The sequence below is a fragment of the Microtus ochrogaster genome, chromosome 21 (genome assembly GCF_000317375.1).
Source record: "Microtus ochrogaster isolate Prairie Vole_2 chromosome 21, MicOch1.0, whole genome shotgun sequence".
Taxonomy (NCBI): Eukaryota; Metazoa; Chordata; class Mammalia; order Rodentia; family Cricetidae; genus Microtus; species Microtus ochrogaster.
Genome location: NC_022022.1, coordinates 13,972,238 through 13,995,542, shown reverse-complemented (window position 1 = coordinate 13,995,542; position 23,305 = coordinate 13,972,238). Strand labels below are relative to the sequence as shown.

The 23,305-nt window shown below is 39.9% G+C and overlaps 2 protein-coding genes across 2 annotated transcripts in view; one reads left to right on the top strand and one right to left on the bottom strand.

Annotated features, from left to right (window-relative positions):
* Positions 1–14,689, top strand: part of Mfsd14a (major facilitator superfamily domain containing 14A) — a 34,166-nt gene extending 19,477 nt beyond the window's left edge. The window contains exons 5-12 of the mRNA XM_005357188.2: positions 240–354; positions 2,185–2,403; positions 2,933–3,046; positions 3,979–4,050; positions 7,898–8,010; positions 9,874–9,971; positions 11,596–11,759; positions 13,388–14,689. Of these exons, the coding sequence (XP_005357245.1) occupies positions 240–354; positions 2,185–2,403; positions 2,933–3,046; positions 3,979–4,050; positions 7,898–8,010; positions 9,874–9,971; positions 11,596–11,759; positions 13,388–13,594 (1,102 nt within the window). The 3' untranslated portion in view covers positions 13,595–14,689. The remainder of the gene's footprint in view (positions 1–239; positions 355–2,184; positions 2,404–2,932; positions 3,047–3,978; positions 4,051–7,897; positions 8,011–9,873; positions 9,972–11,595; positions 11,760–13,387) is intronic.
* The window catches only part of Sass6 (SAS-6 centriolar assembly protein), a 36,193-nt gene continuing 27,072 nt past the window's right edge, over positions 14,185–23,305 (bottom strand). Inside the window, exons 15-17 of the mRNA XM_005357187.3 lie at positions 19,171–19,265; positions 17,234–17,328; positions 14,185–17,139 (exon numbers count right to left, since the gene is read on the bottom strand). Coding sequence (XP_005357244.1) covers positions 17,033–17,139; positions 17,234–17,328; positions 19,171–19,265 — 297 coding nt within the window. The 3' untranslated portion in view covers positions 14,185–17,032. The remainder of the gene's footprint in view (positions 17,140–17,233; positions 17,329–19,170; positions 19,266–23,305) is intronic.

Below are 23,305 nucleotides of genomic sequence, written 5' to 3'. Positions count from 1 at the left end.
CTAGCTCTTGTAGACCAGGCTGGTCTTGAACTCACAAAGATCCTCCTGCCTCTGCCTCCCAAGTGCTGGGATTAAAGGCGTGCGCCACCACCGCCCAGCAGATGCGTTCATTCTTGCATTGTCCTAGAAAGTTTTTGGCTGAAATGCGCCATTCTTACTGTAACTAATAGACATGAAGGAACATTTTAAGTAATGGTGATTGTTCTGATAATTTTTTCTTGGTTGCCTTTCATTCTTAGGTGGTACTTTGCAGTGATCTCTGTTTCTGGAGTTTTTGCAGTAACATTCTCTGTTGTATTTGCATATGTAGCAGATATAACTCAAGAACATGAACGAAGTATGGCTTATGGTCTGGTATGTATACTTTTTTCTTCCAGCAGTCTTTTGTTTTTTTTTTTTTTTTTTTTTTTTTTTTTTTTTTTTGGTTTTTCGAGACAGGGTTTCTCTGCTTTATTGAAGTATACTTAAAATTCATCCATTGTATGTATATAGTCAATGAATTTTAGTAAACTCATACAGCTTTCTCACCATCACCATAATAGATTTGGAGTTTAGGGTTACATGGAAGAAACTAGATTTTCCCCAGCTGAAGCCCTTTTCTCTTTTAGATAGGTCCTTGCTGTGCCCAGACTGGGTGACTTCTGTCTCTGTACTGGCATTATAGACAAAAACTACTGCACAAAGCTAGCCAGAGCTTTTCATTCAAAGTTTTCCAAGGTTGGTGTGTTCATGTACACCTTTAACCCCAGGACTTGGAGGCAGAGGCAGAGGTGTCTGTGAGTTTGAAGCCCAACCAGTCTACATGGAAATTTGTAGGCCAGCCAGAGATAGATATAGATATAGATATAGATATATAGAGAGAGAGACAGAGAGACAGACAGAGACAGAGAGACAGAGAGAGAGAGACCCTTTGAAAAGAAAAAGCAACAAAAAGAATTTTGCAGTCTAGTTACTTCTTAGTTTGGGGTAAGGTCAAGTGAAGAATTTCCCACCTTTAAAGGCATGATCCAGCAAATGATACTGACATAGTGATAATGTGGATCTAGAGTAGGGCAGTGGTGGCGCACGCCTTTAATCCCAGTGCTTGGGAGGCAGGGGCAGTGGATCTCTGTGAGTTCAAGGCTAACCAACCTGGTCTACAAGAACTAGTTTTATTAAAGCTAGGGCTTGTCTCAAAACAACAATCAATCAATAAAAAGAAATAATATGAATCTAGAGAAAGGAGAAAGTGATCTTTGTAGTCCTTTCTCATTCTGCCAGAAAGAAATGGTCACAAGCTGGTAGAACTGACAGGGATAAAATACAAAGGAACCCTGATTGGGCCTTTGTTCACTGCTTTGCAAATGTGAGCTCATCTGATATGCACAGTGAGAGTGCCTTTGCCCCACAGGAGTACTGGAGCGCTGCTTCTGCTGTGCTGGCTCCCTAATGAGACACCACTGCTGTCTGATTTTAGAATATTCCCATCAACCCAGGGAACACTCTCAGACCCATTTATCATTTTTCCTCACTCCACCCTGAGCCCAGACAGCAATCTGCACACTCCGTCTCTGTGCTTTTGCCTTTGGTAGACATTCCATACAAATTGCAGAGTGTAAGACAGTCTTTATGTCTAAGCATGTCTTAAGGTTTACCTGATCCATCCATCCATCCATCCATCCATCCATCCATCCATCCATCCATCCATCCATGTTGCTGTGCACTGTTCCTTTGTTTGGCATAAACTACATTTTGTTTGTTGAGAGGTGACAAGTTTCTTGACGGTTGCTTGAATGTGTATCATAATAAACATTTAATTATCTGTTTAATTTTGATGAGAGAGAACAGAGCAGAATTGGATCTCCTTGTAGCAGTGGGTGATGTTAGGCTGTGCTGAGGATGAGCAGGGCTGACAGGAGGGCCATGTGCAATGCTCTGGGCTCCTTGCTTCTCAGCTAAATGAGCTTTTAGTTTCTTGTTGGTTTGCAGGTCTGTTTTTTCCTATGAATTTGTCTGTGGATATACATGGAGAAAAGGTCCAGAGTTTAAGAAAACGTTTGAGAGGCTAGTACATCTTCTTAGACAAGATCTTCCTGCAGGCTTGGACAGGAAGTGTGCAGCTGCAGCTGGCTTATAAAGGAGGATGGTGAATGGGTACTGTAAGGGGGTTCCAGATGATCCCCCACTTTCCATTTTTGATTGCAGGTTTCAGCAACGTTCGCTGCCAGCTTAGTCACCAGTCCTGCAATTGGAGCTTACCTTGGACGAGTGTATGGGGACAGCTTAGTGGTGGTCCTCGCTACAGCAATAGCTCTGCTAGACATCTGTTTTATCCTGGTGGCTGTGCCAGAGTCGTTGCCTGAGAAGATGCGGCCAGCATCTTGGGGAGCTCCCATTTCCTGGGAACAGGCTGACCCCTTTGCAGTAAGTTTCTCCTTGGTAGAAGAATGAATATTTGGCCGGGCGGTGGTGGCACACGCCTTTAATCCCAGCACTCAGGAGGCAGAGACAGGTGGATCTCTGGGAGTTTGAGGCCAGCCTGGTCAGGGACAGGCACCAAAAAAGCAACAGAGAAACCCTGTCTCGAAAAACCAAAAAAAAAAAAAAGAAAAAGAAAAAGAAAAAAAAAAGAAATGAATATCTGATTCAGGCGGATTATGAGTACTTCCTTCTTTCTGATGCTTTTTCGAGAAAGACCCTTAAGGCTTATTTATATATTTATTACAATCAGGTTCTCAGTGTGTAGCCCTAGTTGGTCCATTATTTAAGATCATTCTGCATTAGTCTCCTGAGTTCTGCAATTATAAACATGAGCTACCATACATGACTGAAGATTTATTTTTTGAACATTTTGGGATTTTTTTTTTAAGACTAGTTTGGTGGGGATGAAGTAAAGACAAAACTAGTAGTGAGGTTTTGACTTAAGTGTACGTTGGTGTTTCTCCTATTCTAGTCTTTAAAAAAGGTGGGCCAGGATTCCATAGTGCTGCTGATCTGTATCACGGTGTTCCTCTCCTACCTACCGGAGGCAGGCCAGTACTCCAGCTTCTTCCTATACCTCAGACAGGTAAGGTCCTACTGCAGCGGACTTGTTGTGTTTAGTGCTGTAAGGACAGCATTTCATTTTCAGGGAGCTGGACTCATCTGTAAAACCAATGCTTGCCTAGTTTGCTTTCTTCTTGCCAAAAGCAGCTTGGGGAGGAAAGTGTTTATTTAGCTTCTACTTCCATACTACAGTCCATCATTGAAGGAAATCAGGGCAGGAACTGAAGCAGAGACCATGCAGGAATGCTGCTTGTTGGCTTATTCCTCAAGTTCATGTTCAGCTACCTTTCTCATACCTCCCAGGACCTCCTTGCCCCATGGTGGCACCACCTATAGTGTATTGGACCCTCCCATCAGGCATTAATCAAGACAGTGTTGCATAGACACCAATCTGATGGAGACATTTTCTCAATTATGGTTTTCTCTTCCTGGATGACTCTAGTTTATGTCAAATTAACAAAACAAAAGCACAAAACAACCCCCCCCCCCAAAAAAAAGCCCTACCAATACAATGTAATTTTATAAAAAGTAGCCAACAAGAATTTTTTTCTTTTTTGTTTTGTTTTAGTTTTTGAAATGGAATTGTTCTGTGTAGTGGCCAACAAGAATTTAACCTCCTGTTCATAGTACCTATTTCTGCTCCCCATCTTTGGTACTGGGGGTAAAACCTACAGCCTCATGTTGCAGTTATTTGTAAAGTGATTTTGGGTGCTTGGTAGCTAAGTATAGCTAAATAAATGGGATTTGTTAAGGCGAAGAATGTATTTTACATATAAAAAGCCATTTTTCTGAAGAATCCTTTGTTCTTTATGTATAATAAGTAAATTAAAATTTGAATTAAAGGTCATCAATAAGCATGTTTCTAGTCATTTAATATTAGTATACAAATAGTAACACTAACATGTTTGCTATGCTCCTTTTTCATTCATTTTACTTGTTTTGGAAACCTTCTAGATAATGAAATTTTCCCCAGAAAGTGTTGCAGCCTTTATAGCAGTCCTCGGCATTCTGTCCATTATTGCACAGGTGAGTTCCTGTTGGAGTGATTGCGTAGAGGGGAGCCCATCCTCATGCAGTGATGGCATGTTGGGAATGAACCTTTTTGTTTTGGAGATGGGGTCTTTCTATGTCATCCTGACTCTTCTGGGGGTCACTATGTAGACCAGGCTGGCCTCTAACTCACAAAGATCCTTCTGCTTCTGCCTCCCAAGTGCTAGTCTCTGAACTATAGGTTCAAAAATATGTTAGTGTAGCTAGTAATTGATGAGGATTTAGGGTGGATACACATTAGTGATGTATAACTGTCAAGTCACTTATCAACAAATAATCACTGGATGTCTATAGTACAACAGGCTAGAACAGTGGAGTCGATCCCTGCTGTTTAGTTTACATTCTAGGGGATGACACATGAAACATTAGTTGTGATTAAAAACTTCAAAGAAAGGGAAGAAGTGGTAGAGAAACTTGGAAAGGTTTTATTTTATTAGTAACGGGAATTTGGGGAGTGCTTGATGTACAAGGTGGCATTTGGCCAATGATATGGAGACTGTAAACGCAGGAAGAGAATTTTAAGTGGTTGAATGATGGGAATAGTGCCCCAAGGGTGAGAGTACTTGTGTTTGAGTAAGAAAGTAGAGGTCTGGTGTGGGTAGGGAAGGAGGCTAGCAAGTAAAATCCCAGGGGCTCCAGGAAGCCCTCGATAAGCTCCAGGTAAACAGTGATTGCTGGTGTGGAGGGTCTTTTAGTCTTGTGTGAGAGATTCTCATAGCAGCCAGTCAGTCTTGGTAGTTGTACACAGGATGTGACCCCAGGAAGGGAGGAGACCTATGTTTCTGGATTTTGTTTCTGACTTGAATGACTCCTCACGGCTTTAAGAAAGCACATTCACCTTTTGTTCCCACTTGCAAGGCTATAAACAGGCCCGCAACGTGCAAGATGTTTTGTTGCTGAGTGGGGGGGTCTCTTTTTGTACCCTTTCCTGGAGTAGGATTTATTGGTCCCTCCTGGCTTCTAAATTGAGAAACATGAATTCTGTAATCAACAATGACTAGTTGCCTGCATACAGTGAAGGACTTTATAAGCAGCTTCCTTAGCCTCACATTCCAGAGAGTGCATGCCTCTGCACACAGCTGGCCCTTCAGCCCCCTGCCAACTGTGTGTGTTGCCAGCCTCCCGTGTTCCCATCTGAGGCGGCAGGAACTTCATCAAGGTGAATGGTTTTTAGCAGTGCTTTCCCTCTGGGGTGCATGATGAGAGTTCATGTTCTGCCCTGTGAACCTCTGTAGAACAGTGGTTCTCAACATGTGGGTTGTGACCCATTGAGGGGGGGTCACATATCAGATATCCTGCATAGCAGATATTTACATTACAATCTATAACAGGAGCAAAAGTACAGTTACAAAGTAGAAAGGAGAATAATTTTATAGTTAGGGTAACCATAACAACATAAGGTCACAACGCTCGGAAGATTGAGAACCACTGATCTAGAGCCTTAAGAGGAAGCAGGACTTTTGAGATGGAAATGCTGTGTTTGGGGATAGTCTTCAGAACACTTTTCCAATTCTTTAAACTTTGCGTTCTTCACAAGAATTGGATGCCACGGTGTATACAAAGGGGCGCAGTGAAGTACTGAAATAGCTGCTTCATTAGGGGACAGTTTTTATTGTAGATAAGAAAGAGCAGCCAAAGGCATCTGGAAGAGTCCAGAGCAGAGAAAAAGAAACAGAGTGGACATGACCAAGGCTGGGGAAGTGGGAATAGCAAGAGATAGCCAGAGAGGGAATAGAAAGTAGTGGTTGTAAGGAGGGTAAGAAGTTGGGGGTGGGGAGGGAAGGGCTGGACTGCGGGAGCCTGGAGGCCAGCGTGAGCTTTGATATGCAGCCACAGGCACATGTCAGTGATATTGAGCTAGATATCACACAGAGATAGGTCCCTTCTGCCAGAGGCAAGGGAAATGACTCCTTCTGGAAGATGGAACATTTTCACAAGTTTCTGAGAAATGCTGGCATTTATCTTATGACCAGAAATCCTTTTATAATTCAACTTGAACTGAGCCAAGACTGTTATTCCTGGACATATGAACTGCCTAAGACCTAACATAGTCTTGAGTATACTCAAAAGTTTTCTTTTGATTAACTAAATTCTGTCTCTCATACATTGTATATAAGTAGAATAGAAATTCTTGTTTCTAGTTCTTTGAATGTCTAAGTTGACTGTAATACTGTCCACCATGTCCACACATAAACAATAGGGACGTATTATGTATTGCTTTAAAAGAAAATAACAAAATCTTACTAGAGGAAATAAAATAGGAAGTTTTTATACAGTTGTTAGGTTGAAAAATACTAGCTATACCCAGATGTTTGTTTAGTGAGTTGAACTTCCGGCAGACTGCTGCTCAGGAAATTTTGTGGATTGGCTAGCAAAGAGTCTAATCCCACAGGGTGGGCAGACCCAGGGCCTCGATCCTGGATGTTCTTCACTTTTACCAGGCTTAAAGAAAGCTAAATCCTCAGATCCTCCAAGAACTTGGTATGGTGGTAGTGAGTTATTATCTAAAAATTCTTCTAGGAACCTTTTCTGAGGCAAGGACTCATTTGAACTCTTGCCAGCCTAGAATTCAACTTCAGACTAGACTGCCTTCAGACATAGTTCAGTTCTCTTTCTGACTCAGGCTCAGATTACAGCCCAAGTCACCACACCTAGACATACTGACATTTGTTACCACACCTCAGAAAATGTTAAGTAATTCCAACTTACACTTTGTAATTATTTGTGTGAGGAAGTAATGAGTGATTATTGGTACCACTTCTACAGACTTATTATTTTGTGTAGTGTGTTCAACTTTTGTTAGAATATCAAAATTGTTTTTGATGCCCCAATCCATGCTGAATTTCAATTAGATTTGAAATAGAGGAATGTCCATCTACTCACTAAACCATTTATTAAATGTTTCCTATGTGCCAGGGACCGCTCTCAACACTTCATCCAGTGTTGAATTCTGAAATTGCTGCTGTTTGCTCCACTTGGCAAGAGAACACAAAAGTAGACATATCCAGGGTCTCAAAGATCATAGTCCAGCCTGTTTTTCCAGTCTGTGCTCTTAAAACTTTCCCAAATCATACTTACTAAACTTTTATACATTTCATAGAATCTTCATGGTTTCAACAGCAGGCTTTAGATGAAATACTGGGTCATCACTGGGCTATTGGATTGCCGTCTGTCTTAGTTACTTTTGTATTTTTGTGATAACACACCATGACCAAGCTAGTTTATAGAAGAAAGAGTTTAATCTGGGGTTCACAGTTCTAGAGGGTTAGAGTTGATGATTATCATGGCATGGAATACGTCAGCCAGTAGGCAGGCATGATGGTGGAGCAGTAGAAAGAGCTTACATCTGGTCTACATGCAGGAGGCAGAGTGTGGTTGTAGACTTTTGAAATCCCGAAGCCCACCCCCAGTGACATTACCTTCTCCAACAAGGTCATACCTAATACTTCACAAACAGTTCCACCAACTGGGGACTAAGTATTGAAAACAGATGATCGGATGGGGCCATTCTCATTCAGACTACTTGGCCTTGAGGCTTCATTCATGCTGTCACAAATTGGGCATCTCCATCAGGAGCCTAGAGTTCTTTGTCAGCATTGGTCCTCATTGTAAGTATATTAAGGGCTTAGAAAACTGGACTCAAGTATGGTAGCTCTAGTAGCTCTAATTCAGAATGTGTTAGTCTGTAGCACTGAGCTCTGAACTAGTTGGGGCAATTACTGCTGAAAACAGCCACACTGGTGTAAACGATACTTCATCAGAGTGAAAGAACTACAAAAAGAAACCAAACTTTGTGGTAATCATATGTGTGTTTTTCTTCTAGACTATAGTCTTGAGTTTACTCATGAGGTCAATTGGAAATAAAAACACCATCTTATTGGGTCTGGGATTTCAAATATTGCAGCTGGCATGGTATGGATTTGGTTCAGAACCTTGGTAGGTATAAATACTGTAATGTTCATTTTCTCAATTTTTTTATATTCTTTGAAAAGTTCTTTTATTTGCATGATGTATTTTGAGTACTGTAGGCCTTTACTACCTGCCTCTCAATCCTCTTCCAACCTATAGTGGCATTTCACTTGTATCTTAATAAGTAAAGCTTGCCTGAAGATCAGAAAAGTAAAACAGCCACACTGGCCAGCCTTATAGACCAGCCAGCAATGAAACACACCTTTAATCCCAGTAGCCACACTATTTCCCCAGTAACCGGGCAGTGTGTGACTTTAATCCCAGTGAAGCATGCCTTTAATCCCAGCCCTAGAGAGGAATTTAAGATGGGAACAGACAGCTCTCAGTCAGTCTCATTCTGAGACTCCTTGGAGACAGGATCACCATTTCGGACTGAGGTCGAGGTAAGAACCAGTGACTGGCTGCTTTGCTTTTCGGGTCTTCAGGTTGAACCCCAATTTCTCCCTCTTGAGTTTTTATTAATTGTGCTTCACTAACCGCATAGACTCTCGTTTGCAGTGTGTGTGAATTTAGCCCACAATGCAGTTAGTATTATCCACACAGGGCTGGAGAGATGGCTCAGAGGTTAAGAGCATTGCGTGCTCTTCCAAAGGTCCTGAGTTCAATTCCCAGCAACCACATGGTGGCTCACAACCATCTGTAATGAGGTCTGGTGCCCTCTTCTGGCCTTCAGGCATACACGCAGAAATAAATTGTATACATAATAAATAAATATTTAAAAAAAAAAAGGTATTATCCACACATGCATGGCATGGTGTAGGGCATGGGAAGCCTACCCATAGCCACACCCCATCAAAAGATGTTTTTGTGTGCTTTTGGTTTTTGAGACATGTTTCCTCTTTTTTTTCCTTCTTTCTTTTTAAGCTAAGGCTGCCTAAGCCTCACAAGGGCGAGAACTACAGGTGTGCACAACTTTGCCAGCTCCGTCCTTTTCTTCCTTCCCAGCTAAGCCATTGACTTCAGTCTGTTTCTTGTGCTTCAGAGCATGCATAGTAGTTTCCCACATAAGTTTATATATTCTAGACTGCCTAAATAGTGGCAGGTTTTTTTTACATGAGATTATTAAACTATTGAATCTGTAAGGGCTCATTTAATCAGTTTTAAGAAAAAAAACTAGGAAGCAGCACAGAATTCTGTGGCAACAAAGACAGCCTTCTATCTCTTTTGTCCTTCCAGTTATGGGGAAAGCGTTGTAGTGTTCCCCTCTGGCAGATTGAGAGTGAGCACACTTCCACTTCATTCCATTCTGGCTTCCCCACTAGACTTAGCTTTTCTTGCAGGCTGATGTTGATCGGGTTGGGCTACCTACCACTTTGGGCTTGGGTATTATTAGTAAACACTAAAATGTGTTTAGTGGGTGACATATTTTCCAGTCCAGCCTTTGCAGAGGACCCACAAATGTGAAGTATTTCTTTCAAACAAGAAGCCAGGAACTTCCAGCTTACTACTCTTTATACTTTAGAGATTATATCCAGTCAGTGATCTTTAAACCGAAACACAAATCCATGAGAACTTTGGATGATTGCTGGCTTCAACATTTAAATACACTTGATGTTTCTTATTAATTTTATGTATAATCTTCAAATAGCCTCTCAACTTCCCACAGAATGTTCCAATTTTACAACAAAATACCACATCATCTTTGTGAACAAGTAGTTACTGTTTCCAGAGCACACAATGCTATGACTTGCCCAGAGCCAATTAAGAGGAACAGAGAAAGCACACTTCTCTTTTCTGTGCCACAGCCATTGCACAGTCAGGATGACTTGGTTTGATTTGACAGGTAAAATGGAAGCAGTATTAATTTTTGTTTTGCCGCTTTGATTACAGGATGATGTGGGCTGCTGGGGCAGTCGCAGCCATGTCTAGCATTACCTTTCCAGCTGTTAGTGCCCTTGTTTCACGAACTGCTGATGCTGATCAACAGGGTGAGTTGCTGGGTGCTCAAAGTAGTCTTCTAACTTTGCTGCCTGTGGTAAAGCAGATTCTGAGGTCCTCATTTCCAGTGGCTATTGTCCCTTGTCTTTTCAGTACTGAGTGGCGTTTATGTCATTATGACAAAATACCCAACAGAAACAGCTTGAAGGATTTATATTGACTGTAGAGTTTTGTTTTTTCATGATCTGTTTATTTTGTTTTTTTTCGAGAGAGAGTTCCTTCGCTTTGGAGCCTGTCCTGGAACTAGCTCTTGTAGACCAGGCTGGCCTCAAACTCCACCTGCTTCTAACCTCCCAAGTTGCATCACCACCACCCAGCATGATCTATTTTTAATATGCATTGGTGTTTTGCCTACATGTATGTCTCTGTGATGTAGTTGGATACCCTGAAACTCGAGTTATAGACTGTTGTAAGCTACATGTGGGTGCTGGGAATTAAACCCTGGAATAGCAGTCAGTGCTTTTAGCCTCTGAGCCATCTCTCCAGCTCTGGTTATAGAGTTTTTAAAGAGTTCAGTCCATGGTTGCTTAGTCTCATTGTTTGTGGGCCCAGAGGGAAAAATATGTCAGCAGGGGCATAGAAGCTACCCACAAAGAGTAGACAGGAAGAAGCCAGGGACAAAATACATTTCCAAAAATTCACCTCAGCGTTCTGGTTCGAGGGCCTCCCCCAAATAGGGGAGTACCAATTCAGTGCCAATAGGGACTGAAATTCAGTATATGAGCCTGTGAGGGATGGTGCGCGTTCATGTCCTGATTTACTAATGAAGTTTCACTTTGATTTCACAATATCCATTTTGATATTGTGATAGGAACCTTAGGCTGTAAACTGAAACTGCACTTTTGTTTCTTGGCCACCCAGACCCAAATTATCACACAGAAACTATATTAACTACAAAGTTTGGCCAATGGCTTAGGTGTATAGCTAGCTCATATATCTTAAATTTAACCCATTTCTCTTCATCTATGCACTGCCATGAGGCAGTAGGTAGGTACATGGTGTCTCCTCAACTCCATGTGCTTTCCACTGTCTCTGTTCAGATTTCCTGCCTGGTTTTACTCTACTAAGCTATTGACCCAAATAGCTTTATTCACCAACCAATAAAAGCAACACATATACAGGACATCATTAGGGTTTGTTGTAACCCTTTAAAACTCTGTAGCTTCAGTTATCAAGACATCAGTAAACATAAAAAGGTTCTGTGGTAGGAACATTGTTGGCATGCTAACAGAAAGGGTCCTAACAGAGGGTAGAAGAGTGACAGTGGTTACTTAGTAAAATGGTCACTTAGGAAGGAAAGGCAAGATGAAACTAAAGAAATTGAAGTGAAACTCAATAGTATATATTTGACTGAGTAGGAAACTGTGTGGGGTGGTTTTTAATGTGCTTAATTGAGTTCCTGGATGATTTAAAGCCAAAAACCTAGTGCTTTTGCTACCCAGAGTTCACCCTGTTAGGTCTGGGCTTGCACTTATACAGGGCGGTGACTACTTATGGCTTCTTGGTAGCTTTTAATACTCCTAAAGCAAGTTGCTAGTATCTGTTAACAATCTCAATTTAGATTGATTTCACATTTGTAGGATAATGTGCTAAATGATTTCTTTAAACATGTAGGTGTTGTTCAAGGAATGATAACAGGAATCCGAGGATTGTGCAATGGTCTGGGACCAGCCCTTTATGGATTCATTTTCTACATATTCCATGTGGAACTTAAAGAACTGCCAATCACAGGTTCAGACCTGGGGACGAACACAAGCCCTCAGCACCACTTTGAACAGGTAATTCTTAACTTGCATGTTAAAATGTTCTATTTATTTGGCTGGACTAGAGGATGATTTTGAAAACAAGCTTTAAGCCGGGCGGTAGCAACTCATGCCTTTAATCCCAGTACTCGGGAGGCAGAGGCAGGCGAATCTCTGTGAGTTCGAGGCTAGCCTGGTCTACAAGAGCTAGTTCCAGGACAGCCAGGACTACAACACAGAGAAGAAACCCTGTCTCGAAACTCCACTTCCCCACCCCCCATAAAAAACAAAAAATAGCAAGCTTTAATATAAAACTGTTTCTGGTTTTTTTGACACAGCCTCACTATAATTCCAGCCTGGCTGGAACACATTGTATGGTCCGTGCTGATCCTTCTGCCTCAGCCTTCTGAATACTGATTGAAATTACACATGAGCCATGATACCCATTCTAGAGTTCTTAATTTACTTTGAGGTCAAATGAAACCCCAAATGGATTGGCGGTATAGCCCTGCTTATAGAGTGCTTGCCTAGCATGAACAGGCCCTAGATTTAGCCAGACATTGTTAAAACAAGAAGAATCCTTAAGACGTCTCGAGTACTTATTTGCAAAATTGTCTCTGCATACTTTTTCCTCTAAGAATGAAAACCATATAAAATCCTACTTTGTCATTGTGTGTGATGACATGGTAGCCATTTCTCCACTGCATACTACTGTTTTCTTCTGACTCTGTAGTTAGTGTCACAGTTGTCACCCATCTCTAGATGTAGTCGGCTATGCATGTTTGTTGCTGTGCTTGCTTTATTTCCTGCTTTATAACTGAAATTACTAACGCCAAGCCACATGAACCATTGAGCCAATACAAACAGCTCTTCGGTTACCTTGATTTAGCAAGAATTTCCTGCAGCCAAGCCTATTTCCAAAATTTAAAAAAAAAAAAAATTGTGGGTCATATACAACAAAAGTTGACAGTGCAGGGTTTTATGTCAAACTGAACGTGATTTGGAGTTAAAATAAAAATTTGTCTCCATATTTTTTGTGGTTAGCAATATTTTTGAAACAAAAAGGTACTGATTCTGCAGGTGTTAATATGTGTAGCTTTGCTTGACCCCAAGGTTCCTGTCTTCCTCTTGGGACTAGATTGATGGAGGTGCACGAAACGTGTTTACAGGTTCTGGGCCAAAGTAACGCACAGTTGTCCAAGTTCCCTCTGCCAGCTTTGTGTGCACGACTCTCCAGAAGCAGCCGGGCGATGGTGGCGCACGCCTTTAATCCCAGCACTCGGGAGGCAGAGGCAGGCGGATCTCTGTGAGTTCGAGACCAGCCTGGTCTACAGAGCTAGTTCCAGGGCAGGCTCCAAAGCCACAGAGAAACCCTGTCTCGAAAAACCAAAAAAAAAAAAAAAATTAGAAAACAACTCTCCAGAAGCATTTTATAACTGTTGCTTTAATGAAGTCACTAATTTTAGAGAAAAGTCTGAGCACCAGCTGGTGGTTGCACACGTCTTTAATCTCACAGGAGGATCTCTGGGTTGGAGGCCACCAGGATATCCAGAGAAACACTGTCTTAAACAAACAAACAAAAAACCTAAGGAAAGAGTTGCTAAGCAAATCTTGGGGAAAGGGGAGTATCTGTACAAGAACCCTAACTATTGTTTCTTCCTCAGAATTCCATCATCCCCGGTCCCCCCTTCCTCTTTGGAGCCTGTTCGGTACTGCTGGCTCTGCTCGTTGCCTTGTTTATTCCGGAACATACTAATTTAAGTTTAAGGTCCAGCAGTTGGAGAAAACACTGTGGTAGTCACAGCCATCCTCACAGTACACAAGCGCCAGGAGAGGCCAAAGAACCCTTACTCCAGGACACAAACGTGTGATGACTGAAATCAGGAAGACTTTTCTATTGGCACCAAGGTCTTAGCTTTCACCTATAGTTCTGGATGTACATTCCATTTCCATCTACAATGTACTTTTAAGATTGTCTTAAGAAATACCTGCATGAACTCCGTGGGAACTAAAGAAAGAACAGGACAGTTTTCCAAAGATGTTACAATTTCTTTCTAAAAGAAACCTTTTGTTTATTAGCACCAATCTCTTGCCACTAAACTGTTTTATTATACATCTTTAATTAAAAGCTATATATGTAACTCCGCTGTTAGCACGTCTCTGCTACCATTTCCTTAAGGTGTTGCGCTTTTACCGTGCTGACTCAGTGACACAGTAGGTAGTATGATTGTGGACCTGTTCACTTTAACATTGTAAAAGCCTGAGTCAGATTGTAATATTGTAAAATCTTGGGTCAAATAATTCAAAGCCTTAATGCAGATGCACTAGAATAAAGAAATGGTAAAGAATTATTTGCATTTTAAACAACAAAACTTGTGAAAATCGTAGAAAACCAGAATCATGTTCCAAGCCTGTTGGCCATAATTTTATTTAAAACATTATTCACTACTGTTTTTGAAGTAAGAAAATATCAACCACTTAGAATTGAAATTGGGATGGTCAGAGAGCCTATACATCTATGTTCTGCTTCTTATACCACTATTCTTTTGATGTTTGCATAATCATAAGGACCTCAACACTTGAATACATAATTTAAAAATTATATAGTAAAGCTGGTAGCCTTGAAAATGTCAATGTGATATCTATATGTAGATAAATATATATAGTGGCCTTTCAGGATTGTCACAGTAACACTTTATTTACAGAGCTAATGTTTGTCCTAAATTTTCAGGACCCTAGAAGAGAGCTTTATACAATTACTGATGTGAATTTCTCTAAAGTGTATATTTTTGTGTCCAGTTATATTATTTAAAAAAGTGTTACTTTGTAAAAATTGTACATAAAGTATTGTATAGTTTACACTGTTTTCATCTTGTGTGTGGTTACTGCCTAATGCTTTTTAAACTTGGAGCATTCACTATGATTAAGGTCTCAATATGTAAATATTCTGTTAATAAAATTAAATATTTTAATGATTTTTTTCTTTTTAAAAAAGTCTTGATCTGTGAGTCCCTGTAAGGCCTGTTTGGGCTTTTATTTGTTACCATAAGCATTTTTACAGAAAGAAATCTTAACTTACCTCCTCTGTAGTTCATATTAACTTACCTCCTCTGTAGTTCATTTGTTTGCCCTCACCTCACCAAAAAACCCCTGAAGTCAAAAATGCAGTGTTTGCAAATCAACTGGAAATACTTGGATTTCATAAGCACAGGCAATACAAGACAGTCTTTAATTTTCTACACATGCTTCTGGCATACAGAACTCTGAAGTTTGTACTTTATTAACAAAGGTCACAGTTCTTAGAAACATCATTAACAGCAACATTTTCATTATTAACACATGTACAGTTATACACCACAAAACAATCTGAAACAAAAGTTGAAGAGGTAGAGCAAAGAATTAGCGCAGTCTATGTGCATGTACACTTAGCCGCTGTGAAATGTGCTGTCCTATCTTGGAAATGTGTGTTTATAAATAGTAAGGGTGGGGATCAAAAAAGCTACATGTCATATGTCCCTTCCAAAACCTGCCAACCCCTTATGTATATATTACACAATATTTACAACAGTCCTGCATTGCCAAGACATTTCTTTCTTTCCAAAATTAAGTGCTTTCAAGTAATAATATTCTTAATCATCACTGGATTTTGAATTACACCCTTTATTGAAGATAAACTGGCAGTTGCCAGCATCTTGAAAGCGAGATTAAAAATCCCTGTCTTCCTGTGGTCCTAGTAAAGCTGACACATCACTACCTTGAAGTGTCTTCAGCTGTGTAAAGTACTTGGGGAAAAAAATGCTTTTTAATGTTTATGAATGTTTTGCCTGCGTGCCTAATGCATTCAAGAGACCAGAGAGGGAAACAGGTCTCTTGGATCTCTAGTTACAGACAATTGTGAGCTGCCATGTGGGCAATGGGAATAGAACTCTCAGTCCTGGAAGAAATCCATCAACCACTGATCCCGTTTCTTCAGCCCCTTGAGACCTTTTAAGACTATCACATGATTGTTAGCATTTTACAAATAAGATTTGGGGTCTTAGTAGGATTTTAATGTCCTTTGGGTAGTTGTCAATAAGAACACAATGGAACCTTAAGGTTAAAGATTTGTGTTTTCTATGTCCGTTCATACACGGGTATTTATTTGCACATGAGTGCAGTTTGTGCCAAGGAAAGGTTCTCTCCAAGAGCAATACAAGGTCTTAACTACTGAACCATGCTGTTGCTTTTTGGGTTTTTTTTTGTTTTGTTTTGTTTTTTTGCAAACTACTTAATTTCCAAGGAATAGTTCTTAGGAGATTTAGTAGTGAGAAAGAAAATTGTAAATTTCAGTAGTTAATTTTCCTTCTGTTATCAACAGTGCAAATTTTGGTTTTATAAAAATACTATGAATATTCATGATGCCATTATACTGAAGGAATTTTGTACTCTAAAGTCAGCCCAGATGACTGACTAAAACAATTTAGCCATGTGAATACAATGTCCAAATTATTTTTACATAAAATTACTTCATAGATGGAATGTTTCAGGGAAAAGAATTTACTATGAATACTTAATTCATTTCAGCGATTTAAAGTGCTTAAGAGTGTCACTGGGTAGGTATATCAACCAAACTCCAGGGTAGAGTCCATAACCAGGAGTGCTTGGCTAGCACAAAATGGGCTCCACTGTTGTGGTTTCGTATTTTGTTTGGTTATTTGTGTTTCTTTTTGAGGGAGAAAATACATGAAATTGGGTGGGTAGGGAGGTGTAGACCATCTGGAAAGAGATGGAAGGGGAATGAATAAATCCAAATATATTGTATGAGCCAGGCATCTGGGAGAGACAGGTGGATCTCTTGAGTTCAAGGCCAGCTTGTCTACAGTACAGGCAAGTTCCAGTGTAGAGAAAAACCCTGTCTAAAAAAAAAAAAACCAAAACAACAAACTTTATAAGGACTTTGGTGTAAAGATCAATAATCACAGATGGAAGCTATTTCTCCCAATTCTCAGGTGGCAAATTAATAATTGCTATACTAATAAACATGATAGCATGAATCACAAGCTTTCTAGTTACTATTCCCTTGTAGGGCACATTTTTCTTTAGGCTGTTTCTTATTCAGACTAAGTGGTAAGAATCTGATAAAATTCAGTGATATTTTTAGAAACAAACATTCTGTTTACAGAATAAAAAATACCATTTACTCAGAATCTTTGACAATCTCCTAAGTTTGTAAATGGTAACAGTATTATAAAGGATTCAGGTGATCTAACAGGAACAAGAAAAATTGGTTTTGTTGTCTAAACTGTCAGTAAGAAATGAAAGGTGTTGGATTAACTATTTGGTAATTGTCCAGGGAAATATGCTGAAGATGAAGAGGGGAGAACTGTGGGTTTGGAAGATGTCTGTAATCCTCCCATTATGCCATCTTTCTGATGGTCTGCAAAAGAGGACAAAACACACAACCTGTTACTAATTCAGTCTTAAGACACATTTAGTTAAACTGTACCGGGTGCCCAGCACAGACATCTCACCTGAAGTACTGAACAGATTCTGGCTGAGTCCACGTAAAGGAATGCTAGCTTCTCTTTTCTTCAAGTATTTGGATTCCAGTGCTAAATTTTCACTACTTTAAAAAAAAAATAATCTTTAAGTCATTTTTTTAAAATATTTATTTACTTATTATGTATACAATATTCTGTTTGTGTGTATACCTGCAGGCCAGAAGAGGGCACCGAGTCTCATAGATGGTTGTGAGCCACCATGTGGTTGCTGGGAATTGAACTCAGGACCTTTGGAAGAGCAGGCAATGCTTAACCACTGAGCCATCTCTCCAGCCCTCTTTAAGTCATTTTAATGTTCATTTTCTATGTGTGTGTGTTGAATGTCCCTAGTTGAAAAATTCAGTATGCTCAAATACCATAGTACAAGATTTTTTGATCACCCACATGATGCCACAAGTTGTCAACCCCAACATCTGTTGACCATTTGACGGATGGCTCAGTTGAAACAGGTGCACCAAAAACAAAACAACCCGTGGGCTGTGTATAGGAGAAACATCAATCTTTTCTTTCAGGCTTAGGTCACATCTAAGTATGTATTCCAAATATTCCAAAATTCTAATGCCTCAAAAGCCTGAAGTACCACTGGCCTCAAATGTTTTGAATAAAGGACACGGCCTGCATACTCTTCACTGTTTTTTTAAGCCAATAAAAAATATCTATATATAATGCATTCCTTCTGAAAAAGGATTAAACTTTAAACTCTACTAAGAACTGGGATGAGCCGGGCGGTGGTGGCGCACGCCTTTAATCCCAGCACTCGGGAGGCAGAGGCAGGCGGATCTCTGTGAATTCGAGACCAGCCTGGTCTACAGAGCTAGTTCCAAGACAGGCTCCAAAACCACAGAGAAACCGTCTCTAAAAACCAAAAAAATAAAAAAATAAATAAAAGAACTGGGATGAGGACTATTTGAGAAGTGAAAATTCTGTGAGTACCATAAGATTTTATATAATGGCAAACACAGAGGAAAGAGATGAGAAAATACAGGAGAAACCAGCTTATATGCTGAGAACGTTATCTTGAGTTTATTGGAGTCAATAAAACATACTATTAGAGCCGGGAGGTAGTGGTGCAGGCTCAGCACTTAGGAGGCAAAGACAGGTGGATCTCTGAGTTTGAGGCCAGCCTGGTCTACAAGAGCTAGTTCCAGGACAGGCACCAAGGCTACACAGAGAAACCCTGTCTTGGAAAAACAAAACAAAAAATATACTATTAATACGATTAGAACAAAAAAAGCATGTAAGCGACACATGACAGACGAAAAAGGCATAACTGATTTGAAAATATCATTAATCTAAAAAAGTCTGCATGTATATTTACTTTTCTGTGTATGGGTGTTTTGCCTGCATTTCTATCTGTGCATATGTATGCAGTGCCCTTGGAGGCCAGAAGAAGGCTTCATGTCTCCTTTGAAGTTACAGAGGGTTGTGAGCAGCCAAGTAGGTGTGAGAATCAAACCCAGGTCCTCTGGAAGAGCAACAGTTAACCATCTCTGTAGCCCTCTTTCTGAGACAGCGCCTGGACTTTCTTGCACTAGAGATCTGGCCATTTCTGCCACTTGAGTGGCGGAATTAAAGGCATGTGCCACTATGTTTAGCTTTAAAAAGGATTTCTTTTTTTTTTTTTTTGAGACAGGGTTTCTCTGTGGTTTTGGAGCCTGTCCTGGAACTAGCTCTTGTAGAACAGGCTGGTCTTGAATTCACAGAGATCCACCTGCCTCTGCCTCCCGAGTGCTGGGATTAAAGGCGTGCGCCACCACTGCCCGGCCTAAAAAGGATTTCTATGTACATACCCAAATATTTACAAGAACAGTCTTTATAAGAAAGTCTAAGAAGAAATCCTATAATTTAAAACCATATACAGGAGAAGTTACTTTTTCACAGGTAAGAGTAACTCACTGAGTACTTACTTTTCTTTCTCAGTTGAACAAGGCCTGCTAACAGCTGTTCCTGGCTGCGCATCTAGCGATGAGCTTGGTTTTGTAAGCTGCAAGTTAAACTGAACCTGTGGAGAGAACATAGCTCATGAACTCAGGGCTGAGGCTGAGCCAAGTGGTTAGTTTTAGTTCTTGATAAGTCTAGATAATAAAAATAAAGGTTTGGCCTATATTTTACAGCACAAGCACATTCTTTTGATACTTAAAAAGAACCTGACTTTTCCTCACAAAACAAACCTCACACGACACATGAGATGAAGAACACAAGTGATTCTCCTAACGGGTACTTTGACATGAACACTAATGCATTAAGGTCAATTACAGGACTGAAACTAGACAAGGTTTAGTTGGCCTGGTAGCACATGCCAATATCCCATGTGCTGGAGGGATCAAGAGTTTGAAGAAAGCTTGGGCTACATAGCAAGGTTTTGTCTTGAAAATAAGAAAAAAGAAAAGAAAAAAACACAATTAACAACAGCTTTACCTTTTGTATTCTGAAAACCATGCCTTCTAAATGGCTAGCAAAGACTGCTATACTTATTTAAAAATTCTAAGGAAGGTATTTGAATTTAAATTGTAAAATAAGCAAAATTAAGAATAACCAAATAAGAATACTACCACACAACAAACAATACCAAGGAATAAAACTTAATTAAGGAAACAAAACTACTATGAAACTTGAAAGCACTGAAGAAAAAAATTAAAACATTAAGTATTGAACAATTTAATATAGCTAAGATATCCATTCTACTCAAATTCATTGGCAAACTTTCCATCAAAATCCCAAAGACATTCTTCCAAGAATTAGAAAAAGATTCTAAACTGTATGTGGAAGCACAAAGGCCCAGCGGAGAATGCAATCTTGAGCAAAGAGCAAAGCTAGAGGCGTCATTATATTGATTCCAAGGCACACTACAGAGTCACATTAACCAAAACACCACTGCACTGGCACAAAAGGAGACACACATACCAGTGAAACAGAAGGCAGAACCCAGAGATAAACCCATGAAGTTACAGTCCACTAGCTCTTGCAAAGGTGCCAAAAAGACACACAGGAGAAAGGACATCCTTGTCAGGAAACTATGCTGGGGAATGTGGATATCTACTTGCCAAAAGACTGAACTTAGCCTCTTGCCTTCTATAAATATCAAATCTGATGGATAGAAAGTTCTTAATGTAAGACTATCAACTCTGAAATAAGGGGAAAAAAACACTTTAAGACACTGGACAAGTCACAACTGCATGGGAAAAAAAGTGAAAACTGACAAATGGAACTAAAAATCAAAAGTTTCTAAAGGCACAAGAAGCAATCAGCAAAGAAACAGTCTTCAGAATGGGAAAGAACATCTGCTCTCAAATAATCCACAGAACTCCTGCCCAGAATACACACACCAAAAATTCAACAAAACAAGGAATCTAATTTAACATATACAAATGATCTAAATAGATACCAAAGAAATAAAAATAGCCAATATGAAAAAACTGCTTAATGATTTTAGCTATCAGGGAAATAGAAAAGAGAATTAAAGTGAGGTAACTTTCTGCCCCAGATAGAATGGCAATTGTCAAAATAAAAACAGGCAAATGCTGAGGAGGATTTAGCAAAAAGGAATTCATACCCTGTTGCTGACAGTTACTATAAAAAAACAGATGTTCTTCAAAACAGCACACATGGATTTACTAGGAATTTATTTCACTCTTGGGTGTACAGCCAAAGGAATAAAAGCCAGAATACAAAAGAGATAAATAAATGGAAACCAATGTTCACATCACAGCTCTACAGCTAACACAGAATCAGCCTAGGTGCCCATTAAAATGTACGAAAATATGGTGTGTATGATCTCACACACACACACACACACACACACACACACACACACACGAGTATCAAATCATTTGTACAAAATTGATGGAAATGGAGGATATTACATTAAGGAAAACGAGCCAAACAAAAGTATCTCTATCATTTCCTCTCCTTTGGGAAAGTAACACCAACAATCCTCAAAATCAAGACAAGGGAGACAAGGAAAAGACGCAAAATACAGGAAGCAAATAAGAACAGGGTAAACCTTGAGAGCATACACAATGACGCTGAAACTATCTAAAACAGTGGTGGCATGTGGGCACAGCACATTTAAGAAACAAGTTATGATTCTCAGCATCAAATACATATTACAAAATAATCTTAGGAGCAACACATGCACAATCTGACTCCAACCAGTGAACCAAAGGGGTTCTGGTCAGAGGCCACAGAATGGTCACTAAATTTTGCACAACTGGGATAGATATAAATGGCACAGCAAATCCTATAAAACCAACTGACACAGAAACAGTCAGGAAACAAATCAGACCTTAAAACTTCAATTGAGTAAGAATCTCTTTTAATTTTTTTTTGATGATTCCTTTTTATTTTTTTATGTGCATGGGTATTTTTCTTGCATGTACATCTGTGTGAGGATATCAGATCCCCTGGAACAGGACAGGAGTAACAGACAGTTGTGAGTCACCGTGTAGGTGTTGGGAACTGAACCATGGTCCTCTGGAAGGGTAGTCAATGCTCAGCTCTTCTTTTTAAAAAGTCTCTTCTTTACCATCTGAAAAGAATCTAGAGTATCACAATAAACTACTTAGAATAGAATCCTAACTACTTAACAAAGAATCAGGAAAATCTAAGTGACTTGCTTTATTGAAAGAGAACTCCAAAAACACCACCATAAGATTACAAACATCAGATTGCAGGAAAATGCTTTAAAGCACCTATTATAACCATGTGTTTAGCAGAACACTCATGAAACAAATGTAAAAACAGAATGGTGAACTTGAGGGTATATAACTCAGTGGTAGATCACCTGCCTGGTGAATGAAAAAAGAAATGAAAAGGAAAGGAAAGGGCATGAGTGCTGCGAGGCATGGTGGAGGAGAGAGTTTACTACAGACATGCAGGAGAGCACAGCCAGAGGCAGGGACATCTGGAAGCTCCAGAGTGGGCATGACCAGACTGAGCTGGGCCATGTGGGAGATGGGGAGGGGAAAGGAGAGAGGAGGTAAGATGAGGCAGGGGGGAGAAGAAAAGAGGCAAGGGGAGCCAGGTGCAACAGTCAGGACGCCAAAGGTCCAAAAGGGAAGGGGCGGGTAACCAAAATGTCTGGATTGATTATATAGGGAAGAGCCTCTGGGGGAAGGGCAGTTCAGTCCCTGGGCTGGAGAGTTCAGGGTAGAGGGTGGGGTATGCCTGCCATCCACACCCTTTATCAGGTAGGAAATGAGGGATGCTGGGAGAACCTGGCAGCCACGTCCAGCTTTGATATGTTAAATAGGCACCTCAGCTGTTTGTCCAGGGTTTGAAACTTAACACCTGATCTACACAAGGTTCTAGATTCTGTTCTTGGTACTACGAGAAGGGGGAAAAAAGAAAAGGAAACAAATAAGAATTTTAAAACGCCTTTAATCCCAGCACTTAGGAGGCAGATGCCAGTGGATCTCTGTGAGCTCAAGGCCAGCCTGGTCTACTAAGTGAGTTCCAGGACAGTGAGGCCTGTTACACAGAGAAATCCTGCCTCAAAAAGCAAAATAAATAAATAAATAAATAAATAAATAAATAAAAATAATAAAAATTAAAACACCCAACTAACCACCAAAATGTTAGTTATAATAATGATGATCAAGAAATGAAATGGATAGGAAAAAAAATCTTTGCTAATAAATCTAGGGTGAGAGGATTGTCTCATACCACTTGCAGCCATGTCGCCAAGTCTATTTTAGAATTTGCTGGCTATAAGTATGCCATAGTATAGACATAGAAATTCTGACAGGAGAATAAGAAAATTGATTTTCTTACTTAGTATGATTTTAGCAATCTTTCTTCAGCTTGCTGACTTGGCAGAACAATAAATAAAAATGGAGAGGTAAGTGGAAATAAGCCAAGATTCCATAAACTGATATCTAGTGTCCCAGGCTTTTTCTTTTTGGGCAACCAATCAGCTCCCAAATCAAGACAAAGAGACTTATTATTAGTTTTAAATGCTTGGCCATAGCTTATGCTTTTTTTTTTTCTGGCTAGCTCTTTTTAATTTTTTTTCTTTTTCTTTCTTTTTCTTTAAATTAACCT